The 16,468-nt window shown below is 44.7% G+C and overlaps 1 protein-coding gene across 2 annotated transcripts in view; it reads left to right on the top strand.

The window, feature by feature from the left end:
• SF3B1 (splicing factor 3b subunit 1) overlaps positions 1-2,407 on the top strand; it is a 53,019-nt gene extending 50,612 nt beyond the window's left edge. For both annotated transcript variants that reach the window (XM_066577273.1, XM_066577274.1), the window contains 2 exons: positions 972-1,188; positions 2,001-2,407. In XM_066577273.1, coding sequence (XP_066433370.1) covers positions 972-1,188; positions 2,001-2,159 — 376 coding nt within the window. In that variant the 3' untranslated portion in view covers positions 2,160-2,407. The remainder of the gene's footprint in view (positions 1-971; positions 1,189-2,000) is intronic.
• The last annotated feature ends 14,061 nt before the right edge of the window (positions 2,408-16,468 follow it).

Genomic DNA, 16,468 nt, shown 5'->3' on the forward strand with positions numbered 1-16,468 from the left:
TGGATTAAGCAATCAGAGGGGGTGAGAACAGGAACATGCATTGCACTAAGGGGTTAAGGTGTTTAGCTTACACCTATCAAGCTGCCTCCAACTTGGATCATAGTCAATGTTTCTCCCAGGGTTAAGTGGGCAGATGTGTCCCTTGAACATACTTGATGAAGAACAACCTGGGCAAATCCTCAACCCTTCGTCAAGCATTATAGATTGGACCAGCAAAGAGGGCAGGAGATGGCGATCTTCTCCCTTTGATTTCAATGGGGCCAGCAGCAGCGCCAGCCCCATTGAAATTAATGGGAGAAGATCAATGGAGGAAAGATTACAATCATCTGCCACTGCAGGGGGAGTCCATCATCGCTGAGCACTGTGGCAGAGGATCGCGAAGCTCTCCCGTTGCTTTCATTGGGGCTGTCGCTGCTGCCGCCAGCCCCATTGCAAGCGATGGGCGATTTTGCTAAAACATTGGACATGCTACAGTTTGTTTCCCACACTGCAATGCGGAGCCATGCAGGAAAAGCTCACAAGTGTAAATGAACACATTCAAAAGAATGGGTCTCACACGATATGCTCGCCAGTCTAAAGGCACCCTTAGGGTTACTTATCAGTTATGTCTCCATTGGCTGATGTCATGGAGAAGGCAGAGGGGAAATGGGGTGGTAATTCTTACTGTAGACCCTTTTCTACAAGCCCTTCACTTCTGCATCCCTAGCTCCCTCCCACTTGTGTATCTAGCAAGAAGTGGAGATCAGTCAGGTGTGCATCTGTTCAGTGTAGTTACTTAGTACTAGGAAGGGGTTAATTGGCCCTACAGAAGGTCCGAGCAACCTCCATTGGGTGACACCGTAGGAATATGTGGGCTGGTGAGGTTTGTGTGTCAGGGCTCTTGACTTAACATTTTTTTTGAGCTCTGTGATCCAACAAAAATCTAGTAAAAATGTTTCCATTTGGATGTTAACTATTTCTGTTTCTTCCAGGGATCTTGTGCATAGGCAAACAGCAAGTGCCGTGGTGCAGCACATGTCGCTGGGCGTCTATGGATTCGGCTGTGAAGATTCTTTGAACCATCTGTTAAATTATGTATGGCCCAATGTATTTGAAACCTCTCCTCATGTAATCCAAGCTGTCATGGGAGCACTCGAAGGTCTTAGAGTTGCTATTGGACCATGCAGAATGCTACAGTATTGCTTGCAGGTAACCTGAACATATCCTCGGTCCCCCATTTTCAAGAGCCTAATGTTTCTAGTATTTCCAGTTCTATACTTATGAGAAGTTTAACATTAAAGAAGTTTGAATTATAGCCCTTTTACATGGGGCAGCTTGTTGGGCACAGATGCCTGACAGGTCGTCCCAAACACTTATACACAGGAACGATCATCACTAGTGAATGAAGGTGGAGTGGCTGGGAATTATCCCCACCCGCCTCCATTCATAGTAACAAGTGAATGATTGCCCATTTATACGGTTCAGTTTCAGTCAGGGCATGCATTTCCACTGACGGCTTCTCCAACCCTGTGAGGTCCCATACATAGTAATTAGGTCACCTCTCTAAGGCTAGTTTCACACGGTCGAGTGTGATATCGGGCTGTGAAACTTGGCCTGCTATCGTGCTTGGGAACGTGCGATGTACCCGCAGATGCTAGGTGTTTGTGTCAGAAACTCCTCCATCACTTCAGTACAGCTGCGATCCTCTGCGGGTTTTTTGGTTTTTTTCAGCTGCGTTGGAGGATGAGAAAGTGTTTCCCATTGTTTTCAATGGTAAACCTCGCCTCACGCTCGTATTCGCATCGCACACTCTGCAATGTGTTCTCCGGCTCTTTTGAAAAAAATGAGCGCTTCGTTCCTAAGTAACAGCCAAAGATGGGGCATGGCACAGGCTTTTGGTTTTTTTGGTTTTTTCTCTGTTTCGCAACACAAGATTCCCGTCGGCGTGACACCGGCCTGTGATGAACTTCCTTTTTAGTAGTGCAGACATGATCGTGTGCTAACGCTTGTTTGTCTTGCAGGGCCTTTTCCATCCGGCCAGAAAAGTGAGAGACGTCTACTGGAAAATCTACAATTCAATCTATATCGGCTCCCAAGACGCTCTCATCGCACATTACCCTCGCATCTACAACGATGAAAAGAACACTTACATTCGTTATGAGCTCGATTACATCTTATAAGACGTCTCGTTTGTTTCTTCTTGTCTTTTTAAACTTCCTGCTTCGTAGTACTTCAGGTCACCTCCAAAAGCTCCATAGCATGTATTTTAGATGAGCCTGTTCATGTAAGAATAGATGTGGCCACAAGAGCCGTGGTGTCGTTAAACCTCTGACTGCATTTTTGATCTTTTTTGTGGTTCAGACATTCCTAGTGCTTAAAAGGGATGAGTATTTAGGCAAATAAACATTTTGTGTAAAATAAGTACTAATCCACGTTGTCCGTGCCTTTTTTTACGTTTTTTTTTTTTTTTACGTTTTAAGTGTAACCACAGCACTATATCAAAGAATACCAAGAAAAACTGCCCAATATACAAAATAAAGTATACATGAATCAAAAATATATAGAAATAGACATAAAATAAAGATGAATAATTAACAAGAATCAATAAATAAGGACAAAAATGTGAAGGATATATATTAAAAAAAAAAAACTTGGTCAAACGATAAAGTGCAAAGTGAAACACCGAGATGATCTTGTTCAAGCAGGTCCGGAACAGACAGGAAGTGGACAACAAAATTTTATTTTATTTTTTTTGTATGCCCCACATGTGTGTTTCTGGTCGCACTGGAGGTATTATTCAATCTCCCTTATTTGCATTTCTGGTCACATGACTGGCGTGACGCCGACCCAGAAGAGAAGCAGTTATACTCTGGGTTAATACGCTGTGCAACAATTACATAGACATGAAAGGCATTAAAGCTCGCATTGAAATGGGCGCTGCGTTCTCGGGAATGCAAAAGGTTAGAACATGCAGTGGGGCGGGGAAAAGTCACTCTTGTGTTCTTTGACTTCATTCAAAAGAATGGGGATACGATCTTAAGGCTAAAAAGTGGTCGCTTAGGGGTTAAAAATTAAGGCAATTGAGTTCTACGCCACATATATTTGGGACATAAGTTTAAAATCTACAATTTTAAAGACATTTTCAAGAGGGAAGAACTTATTCTACAGCCTCTCCTGGAGACTGGAAGCAGCAGGCCCCTCCGTCCTGAGGTACGTCTGCCGAGGCTGTGAACTCTGGTGCAGATCGAAGGCATGGGAGTTGCTAGAGAGGGATGGATACAGCAGTTCACTGTGGATTTAGGATGTCTTAGGTTTGCCGCCTGGGGATCTGGTGGTCTTTTGCTATCTAGGTCTCTAGTTTCAGGTTTATCTGAAGAAGTTTTCATTCTGGAATCTTCCATCTTTCCCCTTCCCCCAATCTTTCCTCCCCCGTTCCATTGTTATATCCGATGTTGTTCTCCATTTTCTGTGGGTTGTTGTTTTTTTTGTATGTTTGTTTTTTGATAAATGAAAGTATCGGCCTGTCGGAATGGCCGGGGAGGTTTTCTGTTTTTCTGTGTGGCCCTTTTGGCCTCCTTGATACTTGATAACCCATCTTTCCCAGATCTCACCAAGACACTTTCCTCCTGTAATCTGTTAAATCTGAATAAAATTTCTTGAACCGTAAAGACACTCCTGGTACTTCAGATGGAAAGCATGAATCTTCTACCTGCCCATGTTCAGGGTGGTCCTCCTCCCCATCCGAGTCGGGGTATATGTCATGCCTTTAGAAAGCCTAAACATGATTGTTCAGTTAGAGGAAAGGAAGATGCAATGGTTGCAGAGAAAGGTCTTATGTTTGACAATGCCATACAGAGTAGAGCTAGCCAACAATGATTGCAAGGGTTAAGCGGGAGAAGTATTAGGATTGTTCCTAACCACCTGGGCTGATATCAGCAGATTCCTGGAGCAGAGATGCCCTGAAAGTTTAACCTTGCCCTTCAAAGAGATACATGGTGACAAGGCATGCGATAGCTGGACAAGGCTCAGAACTAGGAAGAGTCTTGGGATTAATCCAGGGAAAACTGCTGGTCTCAGTATAATCACAAGAACAAGGGAAAGGATTCTACTCTTCTGTTTCTCTAGTGTTTAACCCCTTAACGACTGCCCCATCGGGAAACTACGTCCTCAGAAAGTGGGCTTTAATCCTAGAGGACGTAGTTTTATGCATCCTCTTTGGATTAATGCCCACTGGCCTGAGGACGTGACAGCTCCATGCTGTCGGTGCCCGCAGGTAGCCGACAGCTTGGAGCTGTCATCCCAGGATGCGGGCAGTCCCCCCTGGCATTGCAATTGGCGCTATCCAATGGATAGCGCCAATCGCAAAAAAGTAAATAAAACTGTGAAAAAAAGTAAAGATTCAGCTGCCCTGATGGATCGGAACCAAATGCTCACCTGCCTTCTCCACGCTGCCCCCGATGAATCTGGTCCTCCCGGAACAGCCGGTGGTCTTCTGCGCATGCGCGCCAGACGATGTCACGCGCAGAAGCCCGGGAGCCCCCGGCAAACTTAAAACCTCCCGGCTCCTGAAGGTAGCCGGGAGCCAGGAGGTGTTACCGGGGACCGCGGTGAGCGGTCCCCGGGCCCACGATCGCTGCTATCGCGAAAAAGTTAGTTTTTAAAAAGTGTCCGTTTCACCTCCCCTCATGGATCGGATCCATGAGGGGAGCTGAAAATACTCGCCCCCGGTCCTCAGCGGTGTCCCGATGTTCCGGGACCCGAAGTCCCCCTCTGCGCATGCGCGCCCGATGATTGACATCGGGCGCGTGCACAGAGGGGCTTGAGCCCCGGGAAATTTAAAATTCCTCTGCTCCTGGCTGCCATGTGTAGCCAGGAGCAGAGGGATGTCACCAGGGACATGATCACTCATGTAAAGTAAAAAAAAAAAGTTAAATCTTACGTCTCATCACCCTCCACGGATCATATCCGTGAGGGAGGATGAAATGGCGGACCTTACCCCAGCTTCTGCGCACGCGCCCATCGCCACAGTGGCGGACGCATGCGCAAAAGCTGTGGATTGCCAGCGTAATTTAAAATCTCCCTGCTCCTGGCTACAAAATTTAGCCGAGAGCCTGGAGATTTCACGGGGGGCCACGGTGAGCGGTTCCTGGTCACGTGTTCGCCGTTATCCAATGGATAATGGCGATCACGTAAAAGTAAAAGGTGAAGGTTAGTCTCCCCTCACTGATGCGATCTGTGAGAGATGAAACTTTTTAACGGGGGCCTCCGTATTTGCACCCCAACGTAATCCTCATCTGTGAACTTTCCCGGATTCTGCGCATGCGACTGCCGGCAAAATACCGGACACATGCGCAGGAGGCGGGGAGCCCAGGAAACTTAAAATCTCCTTGCTCCCAGCGACCAACGGTCGCCAAGAGCCTGGAGCAGTGACGGGTGGCCTCGTTGAGCGGTCCCCAGTCACGTGATAAAAAGGTAGTGATCTACCTTTGGCCGGTCTCACATGACCGGATAGGTATTATGGATTCCGCATGCGCCTGATCCGCAGTAATACGCAGATCAATCACATTGGAGTACACAATTCCGCTCACATTAGCGGGTCGGATTTGTGTAATCCACTCGCAGAAAAGAGAACGCAGCAGGTTCGATTTTACCGCAGATATCCGCAGCATAGAGCCCATTGTGCTCCGTGGTCGCGCATATACCCTCAGCCCATACGCAACTACGTTGTATACGGACTGCCGGTACCCGCATCATCAATAAGCGACGGTGCGGGAAATACAAACAACAACAAAAAAATATACTGCGCATGACCGCCCGTGTGAGTAGGCAGTTATGCGCAGTACATTACGCGGCCGTACGCAGGGTCACAGCCGGGCTCACAGCTGGGATCCGCTGTGGGCCTCCGCAAGCAGATTCCGCCTACGGCTGCGTGAACCCGGTGTTATTCAGACCGCTACCTGTAATCCGTAATTTACAAGAAGCCCCGGGAACGCTCGCCTTCCTGCAGTTCCAGGAGCAGCTTGTTGAGCGTCTTCTGTGCGAGACCGCCGCACCTCATCAAGCTTACAGAGACTCAGAACGCCACTTTTTACACCCCATACCCGCCACTGAGGTCAAGAAATGACCGCCAAAAAGCATGATAGGAGGGGGGATACACAGTTTTATTGCCCCATGTACCCATCCCAACCAGCCTCTGTAATTACCCCTGTCTTCGGAAATACTACACAGTTCACATTATTACTTTTATCTAAGATTTGGGGAATGCCGAAAAGGGTGCGGAGTGGGGGAAGGGGGGGGGGGTTTTTAGGGAGTCACTTTTTATTCCGTACAAGTGGGCAATGGGGCCTGGAATTTATTCAGTTGTGCCCAGAAATCCAACAGGTGTTCCCTCCATTATAGGCCTAACCATGTGTCCTATAAGTAGATTAGGGCCACAACGGGAATGTTTTTGATCACGGGACAAATGGGGGTATCCATTTTGGGGTGAAGGTCTTCATTCCTATGTAAACTGTACAAAAAAACCTGTTTTTAAATTGACACAATTGCCAAAAAAATGAAAATTGTTATTTTTTCCTTCTGCTTTGCTTAGATTCATTCAAATACTGTGGGGTCAAAATACACAGTACACCGCTAGATGAATTCGTTAAGGGGTCTAGTTTTTAAAATGGGGTCATTTGAGGGGGTTCTTTATCGTTTTAGACGCTCAATGGCTCTATAAGTGGGCAATGGAGCCTGGAGATTATTCCGTTGTGCCCTGAAATCCAATGGGTGCTCCTTCCATTATAGGCCTAGCCATGTGTTATTTAAGTATATTAGGGCCACAAGGGGTATGGTTCTGAACACGGGACAAACGGGGGGATCCATTTTGGGGTGAAAGACTTCATTCCTACGTGTGCTGTACAAAAAAAAAACATTTTTTAAATTGATACAACTGCCAAAAAAATGAAAATAGTAATTTTTTCCCCACTGCTTTGCTTAGATTTATTCAAAAATGGTAGGGTAAAAATACACAGTACACCCCTAGATAAATTCGTTAAGGGGGTCTAGTTTTCAAAATGGGGTCATTTGTGGGGGCTCTCTGTCGTTTTTGCTGCTCAAGGGCTCTACAAGTGGGCAATGGGGCCTAAATCACCTTCATGCTAAATTTCAGTTCTGAAAGCCACTGATTACTCCTTTCATTTTGGGCCCCATTGTGCATCCAGACAAAAGATTAGGGCCACAATGGGTATGTCTCTGAACACGGGAGAAACAGGGGTATCCATTTTGGGGTGCAAGTCTTCATTCATGTGTGTGCTGTACAAAAAAAGCAGTTTTTAAATTGATTGAATTGGCAAAAAAAAACAAAAATCACATTTTTTTCCTACTGCTTTGCTTGAATTCATTCAAAAACTGTGGGGTCAAAATGGGCAGTACACCCCTAGATAAATTCGTTAAGGGGTCTAGTTTTCAAAATGGAGTTACTTGTGGGGGTTCTCTTTGGTTTTGGCCGCTCAAGAGCTCTACAAAAGTGCTATGGGGCCTAAAACGCCTTCAAGGAAAATTTATGTTCTGAAAACCACCGACTACTCCTTTCGTTTTGGGCCCCGTTGTGGACTCAGATATAACATTAGGGCCACAATGGGTATGTTTCTGAACACGGGAGAAACGGGGGTATCCATTTTGGGGTGTAAATCCACATTTTCATGGGCACTATAGGAAAAAAATATATCTTTAAAATGACATATTTGCAAAAATATGAAATTTTTATTTTTCTCTAAATTTAATTAATTCCTGAAAAAAACAGTGGGGTCAAAATCCTCCTGACCCCCTCAGTTGATACATTAAGGGGTGTAGTTTTTAAAATGGGGTCATTTGGGGGGGGGGGTATCTTTTATTCTGACACTCATGAGCCTTTGCAAACTTGGCTTGGTGCAGGAAAACAAAGTGTTCCTCAAAATGCTGAAAAGTAATGTTAAAGGGGTTGTCCCGAGGCAGCAAGTGGGTCTATACACTTCTGTATGGCCATATTAATGCACTTTGTAATGTACATTGTGCATTAATTATGAGCCATACAGAAGTTATAAAAAGTTTTATACTTACCTGCTCCGTTGCTGGCGTCCTCGTCTCCATGGTGCCGACTAATTTTCGCCCTCCGATGGCCAAATTAGCCGCGCTTGCGCAGTCCGGGTCTTCTCCTCTTCTCTATGGGGCTCCGTGTAGCTCCGCCCCGTCACGTGCCGATTCCAGCCAATCAGGAGGCTGGAATCGGCAATGGACCGCACAGAAGCCCTGCGGTCCATGGAGACAGAGGATCCCGGCGGCCATCTTCAGCAGGTGAGTATGAAGACGCCGGACCGCCGGGATTCAGGTAAGCGCTGTGGGGGTTGTTTTTTTAACCCCTGCATCGGGGTTGTCTCGCGCCGAACGGGGGGGGGGTTTAAAAAAAAAAAAACCCGTTTCGGCGCGGGACAACCCCTTTAAATTTGTACGTCATCTAAATGGTTAAAAAAAACACAAGTGTGCATTCAGAATAAAGTAAACAGATGGAAATATATATCTTATCAAAAATCTGTACATTATGTTTGGACATATTTGAGATATTACAGTTGAAAATGTGAAAAATGACAATTTTTTCAAAATGTTCCCAATTTTGGCGCTTTTAATAAATATACACATTCTATCGGTCTCTTTTTACAACCAAAATGATGTACAACATGTGGCGAAAAAACAATGTCAGAATCACTTGGATATGTAAAGCCTTTACGGAGTTATGCTACGTTGAACGACGCATGTCAGATTTCCAAAATTTGGCTCCGTCACTAAGGCGCAAACAGGCTTCGTCACTAAGGGGTTAAAAAGAGCCGTCTGGGTTTTTTTTTTGTTTTTTTTTTACATTAATTTGATAAACCTTAAAACTATATCTAAAGGTATAAATAAAAGTTCACCATGAAAGCTCTAAAAACAATGGTAACGCAATGGTCCTTAGAGAAGCACTTGTCCTTGAATGTGGCAGAGGGGTGCAACTTAAGTCCCCTTGGGATGAGGTCAGATCTTCTACTTTAGACAACTGTAGCTTCAGTTCTATCAACATACTTTTGTTAAGATTCTTTGGCTTTAAAATGACACCAAAAGCATGTCAGCAGCCCTAACATAAACTGAGGTGTAGCTGTTTTAAGTGGGGTCAGCAATACTGAATTTATAGCTGTCGTCTGTGTGGGGGAGGAGGAGGGGTCCAGAGGCAGCAGAGAAGATTTGTGATTCTCCTGTATATCTCTCTGTCCCAGAAGATACATTTTTGTTCGTTATCACCCAAAGGGCATATTTGTTCTCTGATTGTCACCTCAAAAAAGGAGTGAAATGATGATGACTTGTTGATTAAGTTATTCTTCTACATCACTTAACCCCACCACGTTTTTACAGAAAAAAAAATCCAATAAAACTGCAAGCTGTCCCACAAAAAACAGTTGTGACTCAGCTCTGTTGACTGAAAAAATAAAACTGCTCTGGTCCTGGAATGTGGCGCCACACAGTATTTGTGCGAAAAAAGTGTATATTGTGCGAAAGTGGTAAAACATAATTAAAACTCCTATAAATGTGGTGGTGACCTAATCGATTAGAAGGCAACATAATATTTATAACACTGTGAATGCCATAAGAATAAATGACAAAAAACAATTGTGAAATAGCTCCCTCCCCCCGCCCCCCCCCCAAGAAGAAAACAAGTTATACAATACATTATATAGACCCAAAATTGGTTTCTATAAAAACTAGAACTCGTCCCACAAGATACAAGATGTCACACAGCTTTGCTGATGGGGAAAGAAAGAAAACATTAAGACTGGTGAAACACAAAAGGGAAACAATTTATCCGCATATGGATGCATGTGCTAATACACTCACCACTACAGAGCGTATTAGCACATGAACCAGGTACAAAAAAAAAAATTTAATGTACTGTTCAAAGTCCATGAGTTTGAAGAAAAGTAGGTCCTGCCCTACCTTTCTTGCATGTAGAAAAATCACGCGTGAGAAAGGAAAGGCAAGTCTGATCTTTTCTCGTGTGTAGTATTAACGCGAAAAACTTCTGTGTTTTAAGCCCTTAAGGACAAAACTAGTTTTCTCGCCAATATCACTGGGGAAGACACAGCTTTGACCATTGGTATAGCTACTGCCACTAGGAGGCTGACACTGAGCATAAAAAGTGTTGGCCCCTCCTGCTGGCACCAAGCTAACCAGTTTTAGCTTAGTGTTCGTAGGAGGCAGACCTGTCTCTTCGCCAGTCTTCAAGCACCATTCTGGATTTGGGGAATAACGGGTAGGCGAACGGTGTGGCGTTAACCGTTCTATTGCCTGCCCTAACCTCCTGAGGAAAAGGAGGCACATTCCAGCCTTTAATTTGTATGTAGCCTGCCAACCAGAATTCCCAGTCTTAAACACTGGAGCACTCCCTTCCTCACTAGAGGCAGGTGCGGAACACTGCTGGAATGATGGAGCATGCCGCCAGTGGATGCTTCCCACCAGAGCGCTCTCTACCTTGCTAAATGCAGGTGAGCGCCATGGGGGAACACTGCTGGAATTGTGGAGCACACCGTCTGGGTTTGTCGCGACAGGTGAGTATTTACACTCACGGATCACTAAGGTAAGTGTCCCGCATCTGGTGTGGTTCCTATCCCTAACTCCCTTCATCCCTGTTAGCAAGAGTAGGCCGACTGAATGGGCAGTGAGTGTACAGTGTCCCTGCTGCAGGGACCCACTGCCCCTTCTTTTTCCCAGGGCGCCGCACTCAGGCTTTCAGGGACTTTCTACGTAGCTACCTGGTTCTACTCCCCTACAGCTCCTCTAATCCAGATAGAGATGATTGCTACACCGTATTCGGTATTTGTCCTGTCCTGATTGTGACACAACTACAGGGTTTGATACAGTGTATCAGATCTCCACTGACAGCAAGCAGAGGTTCTGCAAATGATGATCTTTGTACTTGGAATAATAAGGCCAATGTATACTAACAAGCACTGTAGAATGAGCATGGTGCATCAAACTACTACATTCACTCCTCCAATTGTTCAGCCCACCTGTGTTAGACAAATGGGTGTGGTAGCCCAGTTGTTAGAGCTGCTGCTGCTCCCTCTGGAGTTGCAGGTTCAAATCTGAGCAAAGCCAAGCTCTGGCTGGATAGGGCTCCATTTGGTCTCGGCTTCTTCAGTGGGGCGTGCTGACCCTTGTGCAACGCTGCAAGTCTAGAAACAGCTGGGATCCACTTGGAGTCCAGCAACTTCTGTCGCTCCACAGAACAGCTCGAGTTCAGGTGAGCTCTACCTGGCGGCTAGCTGCCGTGTTTATTAGGTCGGACTCACACAAGCAGATTTGAATTGCAGATTCCGCGATCAGCGAACGATACGTGGACATTGAAAGGCATGAACTTTTGCCAGTTTGCTCACACTTGCGGGTAGGAATTGTGGATTCCGCTAGAGGAGTAAAAATCGCTCCATGCTCTATTTTAGTGTGAATGGGCTCCATCAGGTCTATGGGTGCGAGGGAATCACCGTCCATACGAATGCACATTGCATACAGGCAGCGGAATCTCTATTCCACATGGACGATACGCTGTGTATACGCGTGGAAAAACGCTCACATCTGCAATCTTCAGGGACCGTTCGCAATTACTGTCCACAATGGATTGCAGGCGGAACCCAACCTGTTCGTGTGAGCTCAGCCTTAAAGAGGTGAATTGGCGGGGAAGAAATGAGCGCTTTCTGAGAGGATCACCAGCCTGTCCAGAGTAGAAGCACCCTGCAGGAGGGTTTCATTTCTGCCTTTGTGTTAACCCTTCATGAATGAAAGATTTGATGAAAGGAGATGACTATATGTTCGCTAAAGGATCTGTAGTCTGTGGCCTTGCCTATAGCATAATTGCTTTTATAGATTTTATGGCTTTGCCTAGAGCCTTACGGCTCTGCGTGTGGCCTGTTAGCCTTTTATGGCTTTACTAATAGCAAAATGGCTTTTATATCTTTTATGGCTCTGCTGATTAGTCGACAGGGCTCTGCCTTTAGCCTTCATGGCACTGCCTGTTGGTCTTCATGGCCCCGCCCGTAGCCTGTTGGCCTTCGCGGCCCCGCCCGTAGCCTGTTGGCCTTCGCGGCCCCGCCCGTAGCCTGTTGGCCTTTGCGGCCCCGCCCGTAGCCTGTTGGCCTTTGCGGCCCCGCCCGTAGCCTGTTGGCCTTCGCGGCCCCGCCTGTAGCCTGTTGGCCTTCGCGGCCCCACCTGTAGACTGTTAACCATTTATAACAGAATGGCTTTTATAACTTTTCTGCTCTGCCTATAGCCTGTTGGCTGCTGTGGCGCATGTGGCTGGACTTGAGGTGTCTTTACAGCATTCAGGATGTTCAATGTGAACAGTTATATGCTCCTGAGTGTCTGCACATGTGGCTGGACATAAGGTGTCTGTGCAGTGTTCAGGATGTTTAATGGGAACAGTGTCATGCTCCTGTATGTCTGTGTGGCTCTCGCTGCATGTAGTGTGAACTGTGTCTTAGTGTGGGTCCTTTATCATCTAGAACGAGGTACGTCCCTAGGTTTCAGCGCAGGGTCTTCCCTATCAGGATGATTGCCAAGTTAGTGTATGGACCTGAGAGACAACGAAGGCCCTTGAAGTGGGCTTGCGGGCTTAAGTATCTTGGCAAAAATAAGAACTAATACTTTGTATTGTATATATTCCATCTGTTTATACATGCAGGTATGCTTGGTGCGTGTTTTCAGTGTTTATTAGCTGTTGGTTTGTGTCTGTCCGAGTATGAAGTTTGTTTCGCAGTTCTGCTGTTCCGTCTGGTTTCGCCAGTTTATGAGTGTGAATGGCATAACGCTTGTCTGTTGTTCCGTCATTTCCGCGAGTTTCGTGTCCAGTGTGCAGTCCTGCGGTTCAGTCTGAGTTCGCCTGCCAGTGAATTTCATGTCCAGTTCGCAGTTCTGCAGTCCACGTGCCGGTAAGACTCTGCAGAGTGTTCATGTCCCAGTTTGGCATTACAGAATACACATGTACACGGATAAGGAGATATTTGTATCTATATATATATATTACTGTGTACATTTCAATAAAGGGGTTCTTCATCTTGGCCAATCCCTACTTATTAGAAGGGTTCTTTCACAATAGGCAGATCATACATTGTCTGCCTGCTGGGACCCCCAGCGATCATCTGTAATCTGAGGGAAAATCTAGCAATAAGCGTTCAATTTCCCTGCAGTGCCACCACAGGTGGAATTATGTGTTGCAAAATGTCTATTCAAATCAATGGGATGTCTGCGTAATGTAGGACAGCACTGGTCCTCCAAGGGCGAGAGATATTCTTTGTAACCACTCTTCACTCGGGCTATGACATGAGGATTCTGAACACTGGACCTCCTCTATGAACTTATATCTATATATATAAAATTGAATGTATGTCTGTCTGCGTGCGTGCGTGTCTGTTTGTCCTTTATGCGCTACTACACCATTCATCCGATCGCCATGAAACTTTGGGAAGTTGTTAAGTACACTCCTGGGAAGATTATAGGCATAGTACAAATATCCTACGATAAATGGCGCGCGAGCGTCGTCGAAAGTTACGCCCCCCCCCCCCCCACATAGATCGAGTAAGTAAGCCACCTGCTATTGTGATGTCATCACTGATGTCATCAACATCGGACGCCCTTGAACATGCCCCAACATGTTCTATAAAGCTGCATTGTGAGACCTCCTGCTCATATATTAATATATTAAACAGACGACCTCCTCCTCATATACTAATATATTACACAGACGACCGCACCGCCTCCTCATATACTAATATATTACACAAGACGACCTCCTCCTCATATACTAATTCTATGCGCAAAAGAATTAGCGTCCAAATTTTACGTACGGAACCGAATTCTCTCGCTTCGCGATGTAATAGAAACTTGAAATTTGGCACGAGCATTGAATATGTCATAAATAGGAAAAGCTAATCAGTCCCAACTCGATTATTCAATTCTAGGTGCAAAAGAATTGGCGTCCAAATTTTACGTACGGAATGTAATTTTCTCACATAGAAACTTGAAATTTGGCACGAGCATTGAATATGTCATAAATAGGAAACGCTAATGGGTCCCAACTCGATTATTCAATTCTATGCGCAAAAGAATTAGCGTCCAACATGTTCTCATAAGCTGCATTGTGATGTCATTAAGGCTCTATTATGACACGTACAGCTTGGAACCACTAGAGCACGCCAGCCAATTACCATTGGAGTTGGAAGTGGGTAAACAAGTACTAGGATATCTTCCTAAGAAGCCACAGCAGCCGGATAAATTGTATGTTCCACCCAACGGCTATTTTATTCAGCCCGCAAGGGGGAAGCAGCGGCCTACAAAATCTCATTCAGGTAGGTAGGTTCAGTTCTTGGAGGTTGGGGAATGCTTATGGGCAAGGCCTTATGTCTCATCCCAACTCGATTATTCAATTCTAAGCGCAAAAGAATTAGCGTCCAAATTTTATGTACGGAATTTAATTCTCTCACTTCCCAATGTCATAGAAACTTGAAATTTGGCACGAGCATTGATTATGTCATAAATAGGAAAAGTTAATGGGTCCCAACTCGATTATTCAATTCAAAGCGCCAAAGAATTAGCGTTCAAATTTTACGTACGGAATCTAATTCTCTCATTTCCTGATGTCATAGATAGATAGATAGATAGACTGTATGCAATAACCCAGATAGATAGATAGATAGATAGACTGTATGCAATAACCCTGATAGATAGATAGATAGATAGATAGATAGATAGATAGATAGATAGATAGATAGATAGATAGATAGATAGATAGATAGATAGATAGATAGGAGATAGATAGATAGACTGTATGCAATGACACGTACAGCTTGAAACCATAAATACTAGAGCACGCCAGCCATTTACAGTCAGTCTCCATTGGAGTTGGAAGTGGGCAAACATGTACTAGGCTATCTTCCCAAGAAGCCACAGCAGCCGGATAAATTGGATGTTCCACACAACGGCTATTTTATTCAGCCTGCAAGGGGGAAGCAGCGGCCTACAAAACCTCAGTGGTCGCTGCTGCCGTCATCTAGATATATAAAAACGAATGTATGTCTGTATGTCTGTCTTCGCAGCAACGCGCGACGGATTCTCTCATTTCCTGATGTCATAGATAGATAGATAGATAGACTGTATGCAATAACCCTGATAGATAGATAGATAGATAGATAGATAGACTGTATGCAATAACCTAGATAGATAGATAGATAGATAGATAGATAGATAGATAGATAGATAGATAGATAGACAGTATGCAATGACACGTACAGCTTGGAACCATAAATACTAGAGCACGCCAGCCATTTACAGTCAGTCTCCATTGGAGTTGGAAGTGGGCAAACATGTACTAGGCTATCTTCCCAAGAAGCCACAGCAGCCGGATAAATTGGATGTTTCACACAACGGCTATTTTATTCAGCCCGCAAGGGGGAAGCAGCGGCCTACAAAACCTCAGTGGTCGCTGCTGCCGTCATCTAGATATATAAAAACGAATGTATGTCTGTATGTCTGTCTTCGCAGCAACGCGCGACGGATTCTCTCATTTCCTGATGTCATAGATAGATAGATAGATAGACTGTATGCAATAACCCTGATAGATAGATAGATAGATAGATAGATAGATAGATAGATAGATAGATAGATAGATAGATAGACTGTATGCAATAACCTAGATAGATAGATAGATAGATAGATAGATAGATAGATAGATAGATAGACAGTATGCAATGACACGTACAGCTTGGAACCATAAATACTAGAGCACGCCAGCCATTTACAGTCAGTCTCCATTGGAGTTGGAAGTGGGTAAACAAGTACTAGGCTATCTTCCCAAGAAGCCACAGCAGCCGGATAAATTGGATGTTTCACACAACGGCTATTTTATTCAGCCCGCAAGGGGGAAGCAGCGGCCTACAAAACCTCAGTGGTCGCTGCTGCCGTCATCTAGATATATAAAAACGAATGTATGTATGTATGTCTGTCTTCGCAGCAACGCGCGACGGGTACGCTAGTACTCCATAAAAGAATATATGGAAATATAGGTATTCTAAACCAGACAACACCATTAAATAATGTTATCGTTAATACAGAGCTCACACGATGCAATATTTACATGTATAACATAACATATACTAAATATGCAAATATAATCCTTCTAGAGTAGGTTAATAGGTCAAGAATCAATCTATAGCATGTACAGTTGTAATTTATTTTGGCATAATATTTGACTGTACAATTCAAAAAAAAAAGTTGGGACTCTGTAAAATATGAATACATGTTAAGAAAAAAGAATGCAATGATTTTGAAATCTCATCTAACCATATTTTATTCACAATAGAACATATCAGAAGGTGAAAGCGAGACATGTTTCCATTTCATTTTAAATAAATTACCTCATCTAGAAATTAATGGCAGCAACACATCTCAAAAAAGTTGGGAC

This window comes from Eleutherodactylus coqui, chromosome 8 (genome assembly GCF_035609145.1).
Source record: "Eleutherodactylus coqui strain aEleCoq1 chromosome 8, aEleCoq1.hap1, whole genome shotgun sequence".
NCBI lineage: Eukaryota > Metazoa > Chordata > Amphibia > Anura > Eleutherodactylidae > Eleutherodactylus > Eleutherodactylus coqui.